At 43.5% G+C, this 12,089-nt stretch overlaps 1 protein-coding gene across 1 annotated transcript in view; it reads right to left on the bottom strand.

The window, feature by feature from the left end:
• The window catches only part of NFX1 (nuclear transcription factor, X-box binding 1), a 1,622,551-nt gene that overhangs the window by 1,158,165 nt on the left and 452,297 nt on the right, over positions 1-12,089 (bottom strand). The window contains exon 9 of the mRNA XM_044065583.1: positions 7,261-7,291. Coding sequence (XP_043921518.1) covers positions 7,261-7,291 — 31 coding nt within the window. The remainder of the gene's footprint in view (positions 1-7,260; positions 7,292-12,089) is intronic.

Raw genomic sequence — 12,089 nt, 5'->3', positions numbered from 1 at the left:
GGTCTCCGGGAATTGGTTCTATGGAATAAGGGACCTTCCATGCCTGTTGTGCGATCAATTTAATGAGATAGTCAGCAGGTGGGGTCACCCAGGAAGTAGACTGGCTAGCACCAAAGGCTTGCAAGTACAAAGATTCTTCAGAGGTCACGTCTTTGGGCTTCCAGTCACCCCTCTGCTTAAGGATCTCCAGGATGTCTCCAAAGGAGACATCTTCAGGGGTGATCAGGGGGAATCCTCCCAATCATCGAAGTCCGTGTCTTCGGTGACAGATTCTGCTGCAGAATCTAAGTGCTTCCTCTTGCATGTCTTCGTTTGGGGTGGCTCCTCAGTGGGAGTCACTGAGGAAGTCCCCTAAGATGAGGGGCCCTATACAGGGGGGTAACTTGCAGCTTCTGTGTTCACTGTTCCAAGGTGGAGGATGGTGGCAACTCTGGACCAGAAGCTACTGACATATGACACTCCGATACAGAAGGGGCCAGCTGAGAGTCTGCAGAGGCTAATTCCCTCTCCATGACTGGAAGGCAGGCCCACCTGAAGAGGGATGGGAGCTATGAAAGTACAGTTGTGTACCTACCATAAATGTAGATGTTCGAGTGTATTCACTGTTGCAGTCATTACACCTGGGTTATCCTGCTGGCAGGCTACCCGCAGTCGGCCTGAATTCCAAAGTCCGGCGTCGGTTGCTGTCGTCTCTTCCCTGACGTCAGTGTGCCAGGGGTATAAAAGATGCAGCCGACGCCATTTTCTTCAGTTTTTCTTGCCCCAGATGTCAGGTGCCCCCAAACTGGTAGGCTGAAAATTATGCCAATAAGTATGCATGCACAAAAATAAACATTTCCTTCATCTACAAGCAAATACACCACATAGGTTGTATAGGATAGAGAAGTACAGATAAGTCCCAGCAAAGAAAAAAGGGGGATGGTGGGTGGGTAACCTGGACTGCAACAGTGAATACACTAACATCTACATTTATGGTAGGTACACAACTGTACTATGTTCATCATGTTTCACTGTTGCAGTCATTACATTTGGGTTGAATCCAAAAGCTGAGGTAGGGTGGCTGGGTCTAAATGGGATTAGGAGAGGCTATAAGGCCCTGCAGAACTGCAGTGGCAAAGCCTGCTCTGGATTTAGAATAGAGAGGCAAGTGGTAGTGCTTGGTAAAAGTGTGCCCTGAACTCCACGTTGCAGCCTCTAAAATGTCTTTGGTTGGTACTCCTCTGAGAAAGGCTGCTGCTCTGGTAGAGTGAGGCCTAATGTCCTTAGGCACTGATTTGCCATGTAGTGAATAGCAGAGATGAATGCAGTGGCCTATCCATTTTGAAATAGTCTGCTTTGAGATGGCCTTTACTTGTGATCCTGCAGCATATGCTACTAAGAGTTGCTCAGTCTTTCTGAAAGCTTTAGTTCTGCCCAAGTAGAAGCATAGCTGTCTGTGTATGTCCAAAGAATGCAAGAGTCTCTCACCCTTATTCTGTGGGTTTGGATAAAAGATAGGCAAAATGAATGGTTTGGTTAAGGGCCACACTGGACATTACCTTAGGCATAAATGTCGGGTTCGTCCTCAAAGAAACCCTGTCTGGATGGAAAATGATAAAAGGTTCCACAGCCATGAGTGCCTGTACCTCTGAGACTTGTCTTACAGAGGTTATTGCTAGGAGCAGAGCTGTTTTCCAAGATAAGAACTTTATTTCAGCTGTATTTGGCTGGCTCAAAAGGCGGCAGTGTGAGTTTTTCCAAGACATAATTGAGGTCCCATGCAGGTATTGGTGCTCTCCTTGGAGGTCTTATGTTTTTGGCCCCTCTGAGGTACTGTCTTAGCAGCAGATGTGAAAAAATTGGTGGTTCCGTATTGTAATGAGCTGAAATGGCAGAGGCATGGATTTTGATTGATGAAAAGGATAGGCCTTTGTCCAGCATCTCAGTTAGATATTGTAAAATCTGAGGAATATTTGGTACAACCGTGTCAATTCCTTGTGCCTGGTTCCAAGCACAGAATCTTTTCCATTTTTCAGAATAAGATTTCCTGGTACTGGGCCGCCTGGCCTCCAAAATAACATCCATCACTGCTTTAGAGAGAGGTGTGTTCTGAATGGCTACATTATCCGCCATGCTGCCAGATTTAGGGTTTCGAGCTGGCTGTGCAGGATCTGATTGTTTCGTTGGGTCAGTAAATGAGGAATTAGAGGCAATGTCCAGGCTGGGCCTTGAGACAAGCTCTTTAGGATTAGGTACTAGTACTGGCGGGGACAGTCTGGTGCAATCAGAATCATTTTTGGCTTCTCTTGTCTGACCTTTAGGAGTACCTTGGGGAGGAGAGGCAGAGGAGGAAAGGCATATACTGTTAGGGTTTTCCAGCTGAATGATAGAGCGTCCACTTTCCATGCTTGCTTGTGATACGTCCTTGTGCAGAATCTCTGTAGTTGGCAGTTGTGAGGGGAGGCAAATAGATCTATGTCTGGGCATCCCCATTTCTTTATCATCATGCTGAAGAGTTGTGGATCCAGTTTCCACTCGTGGGGATCCGTGAGGTTTCTGCTTAGTTCGTCTGCCAGTGTATTTTTCTTTCCTGGCAGGAATTGTGCTTGCAGGTGTACTTGATAAGCCAATGCTGTGTCCCACAAGGTCATGGCTTGTCTGCAGAGGGGGTAGGAATGAGTGCCTCCCTGTTTATGTACCACAAGACTGTAGTATTGTCCGTCCTTATCAGTAGCTGTCCTGGATGGAGTAGATCCTTGAAAGCTGTCCGGGCATTTTGAACAGCCAGCATCTCTTTTTGATTGATATGAAGGTGACTTTGGCTTGTGGGCCATGTGCCCAGAATACATTTTCCTGCCATATGGGCCCCCCAGGCATAATCCGAAGCATCTGTTGTTATTGACTGCCTGGCTGTGGGTAGGGTGAACGGCTGCCCCTTGCTGTGGTGACAGGCCTGTGCCCACCATCAAAACTTCTGTTGCAGGCAAGGAATGAGGGTAATTAATGTTTCCAGACTGTGACAATGTTGAGTCCAAACACTTTTTAGGTACCATTGTAGTTTCCTCATATACAGTCTGGCATATTGAATTAGCAGAATGCAGGAAGCCATGAAGCCCAAAGCCTGTAGAATTTTTCTTGCAGATAACTGGGTCTTTGTTGCCAACATCTTGAAGTAAGAAGTCAGTTGCCTTTGTTTGTCTGGCAGGAGATAAGCCATCTGGGCAGTTGTATTTAAGCTTGCACCCAGGAATATTATCTCGAGAGGGTACTAGTTTTGATTTCTTTTCGTTTACTGTGTACCCTAGGCAAATAAGTAATCTTTTCACAAACGCCAGATGCCTTAGTAGAATGTCCTTGTTCTCTGCTTGAATAAGGCAGTCGTCCAAGTAAGGATATATTTGAATTCCTCTCTGTCTGCAAAATGCAATTACTGGTGCCATGCATTTTGTGAAAACTCTGGGAGCAGTAGATAAGCCAAAGGGCAGTGCAGAGAATTGGTAGTGCATTGAGCCAGCTAGGAATCTGATGCATCTTCTGCAAGACTGTCTGATTGGAATATGCAGGTATGCCTCTTTTAGGTCCAAAGTTACAAGCCAAGCCTCCTTGTCCAATATGGGCAGAAGCTGCTGCAGAGTCAACATTTTGAATTTTGGAACGTCCAGGAATGTATTTAGAGTAGACAGATCCAGTATTGGTCTCCAGGCTTTGCCTTTTCTGGGTACCAAGAATAGTCTTGAGTAAAATCCTTGTCCCTGCTCTTGCTGTGGTACTTGCTGAATGGCCCTCATGTCCATGAGGGATGAAACTTGTTTTTGTGCCTCTGCCTATTGATTGTGTGGCAGGTTTGGCATACCTTTTGGCCTTGGCAGGGTGTGAAAGTGGAACCTGTAGCCCTGGGACACTATATTCAAGACCCATTTGTCCTGGGTGATCATGTGCCAATTTTGAGAAAAAAGTGCTAGTTTTCCCCCTAAGGGGGTTGCCAAAAGATAAGTGCTTCTTGGAGCTGGCAGAGGAAAGTCATTGGGACGGTTTCCTGTATGGCTGTGTTTCGTCTTCTCCATTTTTGGAGGTAGAAGCGTCCCACTGTTTAGGCCTGTATGAGCCTTGGGGCTGGGATCTGCCTCTGGGGTGTCTGTATCTGCCTCTTTGTGGTCTGTCTGACACTGGAAAAGACCAATTCTTTGTAGGCCAATTCCTGCTAAATCTGGGTGGCTGTACCTGTAATCCTTTACTGTTTGCATAGATTTCGCTTTGTCCTCCATTTTCTTCAACACCTCCTCTGCTTTAACACCAAATAAAGTATCATGTTGTAATGGAGCATCTAATAACTTTGCTTTAACATGATCAGGCAGATTCTGTTCCTTTAACCAAGCATGTCTCCTCATAACAGAACCCGTAACTGCAGCCCTGCAAGAGGCCTCCTGAGAATCAAAACCACATTGCAATGTACGCTTTCCCACTTGTTCAGTTGCATGCAATAAATCCTGCATTTCCTTATTTTCTGCACAATCAGAATTTGATAACATTTTTCTGTTTTAGCATTGACAGTAAGTATTGCTGATATTTAAGCATATGAAATTGACAATTTAAAGCCCTCACAGCCAAAGTAGCAGAAGTGTAAACCTTTTTTTCCCATCTGTCTAGTGCCCTTGAATCTCTATCAGAGGGGATAGGGTTTTTTTGCAGTAGAAGCCTTGACCCCTTTGGGACCCTGAGAAATAGTTTCTGGGTCAGCAGCAGGCTTTTTATAAAGAAATGTACGTGAATCTGAAACCCTGTAGTATCGGTGTAGTTTAACAGGGGCAGGAGGTACAGAGTCAGGAGAAAGTCCAGACTCGGAAAATACATCATCTACAATGTCTAACACAGGAGGAATAGCCAAAGGCCTGTGCTGAGGTAGTAAAAGGAAATCTCCAAGTCTTTTCTTAGATTCTGAATAGTCCTAGCTCTCCCAGTGAAAGTGCTCCCTCATGGTATGCAGGGTTTCCCCAAAAGAATAATCCTCAGGTGGTGAGGATGAAGGGATAGATTCTTCAGCATCAGAATCCTCATAAGGAGAAAGAGAGTATTCCTGTTCAGAAGAGGAGTCAGAGGAAATGGAAACCTGATCTGAAGATTCATATTCTGTCTCTTGCCTAGGCCTCTTGTCAGGAGGTGGATGGGAACCCCTGATCAAGGTAATTAGGTCTTCGGCCATTTTGAGCATCTGCCGGACCTAGACTTTGGAATTCAGGCAGACTGCAGGTAGCCTGCCAGCAGGATAACCCAGGTGTAATGACTGCAACAGTAACATCAGAGAAAGACAACCTTGCTCCAAAGTCACACCCTGATCCAAGAGACCGCCCTCCGAAGCAAGAGCCAGGGCACGGCCCACAACAGTCAAGGTTCCCAGAGCTGATCCAAAACCCTGAGAACTGACAGCTGAGCTACAGCCCCAGGAATCTAACAGTTCTGAGGGTACTGAAGATGTCAAAGTAGGCCATAGAACCAAAGAGGGGTGAAAGCCCAAGGAGGTCAGAGGAGGAAAATCTGGAGGAGTCCTGGGAGACAATTTCCCAACTCCAGAAGGAAAAGAGGTCTGAGAAGGGGCAGGAAGACCTCTGGCCACCAAAAGCTGATCCACCAACCTCAACACCTACTTCAGAAAGACTCCTGGAAGATCAAACAGACAACACAGAGGGAGATTCTGGCCTTTCCAAGAATGGACTAGGAAAGTGACCTACAAAGGGATCTATGGAAGGGGAATAGCTTGTCTTGGGTACATAACTGAGTTCAGACCAGCACCGAAGGGGTGGGCAGAGTCTACTGTGGTGCAGATGGTGAAACTGGCACTGATCGGGAAACTAGAGAAGCCTGTGCTGATGCCGAAGTTCTCAATGCCATGGAAACAGAAGCTGGTGCCGAAGATTCTCCCTCTAATAACTTCAGAACTTTAGTCTTCGGTTCAGAGGAGCCTGATGTAATAGTCTTCGGTTCCGAGGAGCCTGATGGAACAGACAACTTGTGTTTCTTAGCCACTGGTGCCATAGGGGAAACCGGTATAGACTGACTCCTCTATTTGGTCTGATCAGACTTAGAGGAAGAGGAAGGATCTGGCTTGGACAATGCCTCTTCGAAGGAAGATTTTAACAGTCCTTTCAAAATTAATTTTAGTCTTTTCACCAAGGCCCTGTTACTGAAGGTCTGGCAGATCAAACTATCTTGATCCAAGTGGCTGCACCCAAACAGGAAACGCAAGAAAGATGCCATCTGAATTAGACATCTTTTACCCATAGTCGTAGCATTGTTTAAAACCAGAAGTGCTCTTATGCTTTTCTGTCATGTTGACTCAAAGAAAAAAAATTAGCAATTGCCTAAGGAATCACACACACACAACTTGCACTCAAGAAGGACAAACAGTCTACCAATGATGGTAGAGAGGAATACCAAGACTGGTAAAGAAAAAGACAGTACCAACAATAGTAATTTAGAACTACCTTACAAGGTAAGAGAGGGAAAGGGGAAGGTTACTAACAATGGTAATGAAGATACCATGAGGTATTAAGGGTAGAGAAAATGGTCATCAAGTAGACAGAGAGGAAAATATGTAACTAAGGACTGAAACAATGGTAGAAAAAGATTTTAAAGTAATACATTTTTTACTTAGCTGGAGAGTAGCAGCTGACGTGTCTTGCTACAAGAGCAGCAAACAAGATCTGCGGTAATAGGGAGAGGGACATTATGAATAGAGTCTTAGCTCGAGAGGTTTTTGGCTGATGCAAGCTGTATAATGGCCGAGCCGGAGCAGAGTCCCATTGGTCAAGAATAAATTAAGAATGACACACAGCAAGTTATATTTGACAAAAAGTAAAGTAGAAGTTCCCCCCAAGGGACCTTTACCTGTCCAACAATGGAACAGCGCAAGCAGACAGTTGAGTGTTCTTCTAGACAGCATGAAAGCTCTGAAGGATGTGGCACCCAAATCTGACTTTTAGTCAGCTCAAGTTGACTAATGGTTTGGGCATGTGGAAGATGCCCTGAAGCATTGTAACCTGGCTGGTTGTTACATCATACGCAGATGACCTTTACAGCTTATTCTACTGCAGCAGTGATCTGAGGTCATCTATGCTCTCTTACCGAGGTACATCCCTGCCATGGACAAGAGCATGCAAAAAAACTTAAAAGTTTAAAAAAAAAAAAAAATTGCCAAATCCGAAGGGAAAAAGGATAAATTCAGAAGGTTTACAATATGATATTTGAAACTACAGAAATAAGAGTGGGTACATGTTTACTTCTTACCTTTGTTTTTTATGTCAGCACATGGGATTTCCTAAGAGGGGGGAAAAAAACTTCTTGAATTTTGAAAATGATACTTTTTCATAAACTCAAAACAATCAAGACAACAATGCAGTTTTACAGGGATTTCATTCACTACTGTTTAAGACTACTACTATAAACTAATGCACTGTTTTTGTACAATAAAAAAAAAAAAATATATATATATATATATATATATATCCATACACATACACACTAAGCATGGACAAATCACGAATATGCTTCATTCAGTTAGCATCTGCCATTTTGCTACATTTATGGAATTAAAAAAAAAAATACACCAAGCATCACAAACTTATCCAAAATAACAGAATTTTTTCACAATTTTTTTCACATGTGAATATCAAAACATACACAGACAGATCTTATGGCAGTTCTGTTCTGAATAACAAATCTGCCTACATAGAAAACTAGCCAGGAACAAAATCAATATACTGGACAGAACAGTGTGTGCTGTGTTCAGTGTCAAATCTGATAAGGAAAAGCACCAGGGATAGGCTGTAAATTTTGGCCCAGCGTACTGTCTGTTCAACAAACTATTTTATTTGTTATTTGGTGACTGAGTAAATGGGCTGATTTTGACCTTTTTCAGCTATGACCTGCGCTCTCCATAGTTTACAATAGTAAACGAGTCATCTTTAATAAAACATAAGCAAGTGCTATATATACACATCAGCATATAAACCACAGGTTCATAAGCAGAAGATTAATTACATTCCCTATACAAAAATCAAATACAACATCACAAAGAAATCTTATTTCAGTACTAGTAAGAATACACAACAGGAAGGAGAAGCACTCATAACCATTACCTCAGTAACAGCTGCAAGAGGATTCAGTATGGAAATGACCTTCAATGGCTTTCTTAAAGCTTCTACTGCTTTCTTGGTTTTTGATTTATAGTATATAGTACTCATGCTCACAGTGGCAAAACCAATTTTAGGAATACATTTTCCAATTTATTTTAGGGCTCCATCTCATGAAATATACAGCATTACTCTGCAGTATCATTTATCCCAAAAGGTGATTTTACATATAATTAAATTTAATAAAACTGTATAAAGCACTATATTGCATGGGTGTCACCACAAATATGCATCCAAAATACAAAGAAAATCACTTTACGGTTCCTGTTGGTGTCTATTTAGCTGCAACCCCTCACCCAAATATACTTGCAAACAAATCCCCATTCTTTCACCCACAAAAAAAAACCCTCTAGCTATCCCCTCATCCATCTGCTGTGACCACCCAATTCCCACTGAAGTGGACAACTGCATTCATAATCTGTGTAATATCATGAGGAGTGAAGAAGCATCTCTGTGGTCATAGGTTTGCAGTTAAGACAGTTCCAAAGGGATAGCAACAGACAGAATTCTCAAGTTTATGGGCAGATATTAGGCAAACTTTAATCATACAACAGCCTAGCTCAAATAATTCAATGTATCCTGCTCTTGGGTTTACTATGTGTCAACTGTGCTCACAGCCTCTTCAATACAGCTGCAACATGCTATCCCAGGGATCAATTTATGAGAACTCTTTCCAATCAGAAATTGATCTTGGAAGTGGCTAAGATATTAGTTTGACATGCAAGTTACCTCTGATAAAGGTGGAGAATGCATTATGTCAGGAACATGTCTTACCACTGACTTCTACTTAACTGTTGGAGATTAAGGTCTTTGTCGAGGATATCCAAGAAGCTTCTGGCTTTACAAAGGTGAAGGAGGTCAAATAGGACCAGTATCCCATGGTATGAAAGGATAAGCATGGGTCACTACAAAGGGTCTGTAACAGACGGACTAAAGGGAGAGGGAAGCCAGTTAATCTGGGTAGCTGACAGACTCAAGTCCTAGGATTTTCCTGGTCAAGAATCTTTAAAGGTTTCTCCAGTACGGCAAGATACTTACAAGAGTACACTCAGAAGGAGGCATTCATTCAATGACTTAACATACAAGGAATAAGTACAGGGGGACTATGACAATACTGATTTAGAGAAAATGCTTTGAGAGATTAGCTGGGCTAACTAGAAGTATTTACATGGTACAGGTACAGACAAGATGGCCACAAATAACTGTGTTGCCAAAGCAAATGTCCAGGTATTTGACAATTGTATCATGCATGTCTGGAAGGAGCCACTGACGTGGTACAAGCTGTGGAATTTGTTCCCAAATAGAACCACATTGCACTCCTTACCATTTATTAGTGTGGACCACTGTCTGTACACAACAGGCCGGCACAGTTATGCCCCTGCTAGAATACGAGTATCCATACCAGAACCATAGGCCTTGAACCCAGGGCTCAACACTAGAAAAGTAGATATCAAGAAAGAAATGATTTAAAACAGAACCCTGTGAAAAGTACAGTTGTGTACACTTACAATAAATGTAGATGTTAGAGTGTAGTCACTGTTGCAGTCATTACATTTGGGTAATCTGCTGGCAGGTTGCCCTCAGTCGGCCTGATTAACAAAGTCTTGGGGTCCTGCGTCAGTTGCTTTCCCTTCCTGCATGACGTCAGGTCGTCAGGGGTATAAAACATGCAGCCGACGCCATTACATCAGTTTTTCTTGCCCCAGATGTCAGGTGTCCCCCAAATGGGCGGCAAAATATATGTATGTATATAATTTAAAACACAAAACATATACCTCCAAACAAAAGCAAATAAGCCAAAAAGGCTTTTAAGCATAGTAAAAGAAAGGAGAGGTATAGTACGAGAAAAACAGGGGGTTGGAGGGTGGGTAACCAGGACTGCAACAGTGAATACACTTGAACATCTACATTTATGGTAAGGGTACACAACTGTACTATGTTCTTCATGTTTCACTGTTGCAGTCATTACATTTGGGTAGAATCCCAAAGTTATGGTTGGGAGGACGTATTTATACAGTATTAGGAGCAGCTATAAGGCCCTGCAGGACAGAAGTGGCAAAGCCAGCTCTGGATTTGGAGAAGTGAGGTAAATGGTAATGTTTGGTGAATGTATGAACTGAGCTCCAGGTAGCAGCTTCTAGAATGTCTCTGGTAGGAAACCCTCTGAGAAAGGCTGCAGAAGTAGATGCAGCCCTGGTGGAATGAGATCTCATCCCCTTGGGGATAGGTTTACCATGGTGCATATAGCAGAAACAAATACAATGGCTTATCCATTTGGAAATAGTCTGCTTTGAAATAGCCTTTCCCTCTGCCTGTGCAGCAAATGCCACCAATAGTTGTTCAGATTTTCTTAGAGGTTTTGTCCTGTTTAAGTAGAATCTAAGTTGTCTGTGCACATCCAATGAATGCAGAATCCGCTCACCCTTGTTCTGTGGATTGGGAAAGAAGTTGGCAGATGAATGGTCTGATTAAGAGCCACACTGGATACCACCTTAACCATGGAAGATGGATTGGCCCTGACAGCCACCCTGTCCGGATGAAAAAGAATGAAAGGCTCCACTGCCATAAGAGCCTATAATTCTGAAATCCTTCTAGCTGAAGTGACTGCTAAAAGGAAAGCGGTTTTCCAGGAGAGAAATTTTAGGTCCGCAATAGCAGCTGGCTCAAAAGGAGGGAAAGTGAGTTTTTCCAAAACAAATTTGAGGTCCCATGCAGGAGTTGGCGCACTCCTGGGAGGTCTTAAATTTTTGGCCCATCTGAGATGCTGCTTTAGCAGAGGATGAGAGAAGAGGGGAGGTTCTGTGTTGTAATGAGCTGAAATGGCAGAGGCATGGATTTTTATGGAAAAAAAAGATAGGCCCTTGTGAAGCATCTCAGTTAAATATTGCAGAATATGAGGAATATTGGGCATTGCTGTGCTTATTCCTTGTGAGTGGTTCCAGGCACAGAATCTTTTCCATTTGTCTGCATAAGGTTTTCTAGTGCTAGGCCTTCTAGCCTCCAAAATGACATCCATCACAGGTTTGCTGAGGGATGCCAAGGGTGTAATTAATCGATTAGCCATGCTGCAAAATTCAAAGTTTGGAGCTGAGTGTGCAGAATTTGGTAGTTCTGCTGAGACAGTAGGTAAGGTGTCTGAGGCAGGTGTCACGGAGTAAGGTGTGGCACATTGCGCAGGAGTGGGTGACAGTCTTGGCGAGGCCAGTCTGGAGCAATCCGAATCATTTTTGGTTTGTCCTGTCTGACTTTTAGTAGAACGTTGGAGAGCAGAGGCAGAGGGGGAAAAGCATAAACTGATGGGTTTTTCCAGCTGAATGATAGAGCATCCACTTTCTAAGCTTTTTTGTGATGAATTCTTGTGCAGAATTTGTCCAACTGAAAGTTCTGGGGTGAGGCAAAAAGATCTAGGTCTGGACTCCCCCATTTGCGTGCCAATATGTTGAAAACTTGTGGTTCCAGTTTCCATTTGTGTGGCTCCATAAGATTTCTGCTTAGTTAGTCTGCCAGAGTATTTAACTGTTCTGGCAGGAATTGTGCTTGTAGTTGTATTTGGTAGGTCAAGGCAGTGTTCCACAACGCCATGGCTAGTCTGCAAATGGGGTAGGAATGTGTACCCCCCTGCTTGTTTATGTACCACATAACTGGTGTTGTCTGTCTTTATCATTAGTTGCCTTGGATGAAGGTAGTCCTTGAAGGCTGTCAGTGCATTCTGTACAGCTAGCATCTCTTTTGGATTGATATGTAGGTGCATTTCATTGGGGCTCCATTTGCTCTGAATGCATTTTCCTGTTAGATAAGCCCCCAAGCAGTCTGATGCGTCTGTAGTTGGGGTTTGGGCGGCAGGGGGTGGAGTGAATGGCAGTCCCTTGTTTTGGTGGCAGGCCTCTGCCCACCATAGGAACTCTAGCTGCAGGCAAGGTATAA

The sequence above is a fragment of the Protopterus annectens genome, chromosome 3.part0 (assembly GCF_019279795.1).
Source record: "Protopterus annectens isolate FY-2018-M chromosome 3.part0, PAN1.0, whole genome shotgun sequence".
Classification (NCBI taxonomy): domain Eukaryota; kingdom Metazoa; phylum Chordata; order Ceratodontiformes; family Protopteridae; genus Protopterus; species Protopterus annectens.
Note: the sequence above shows the minus strand (reverse complement) of the source record. Positions and strands in the feature narration are given on the sequence as shown.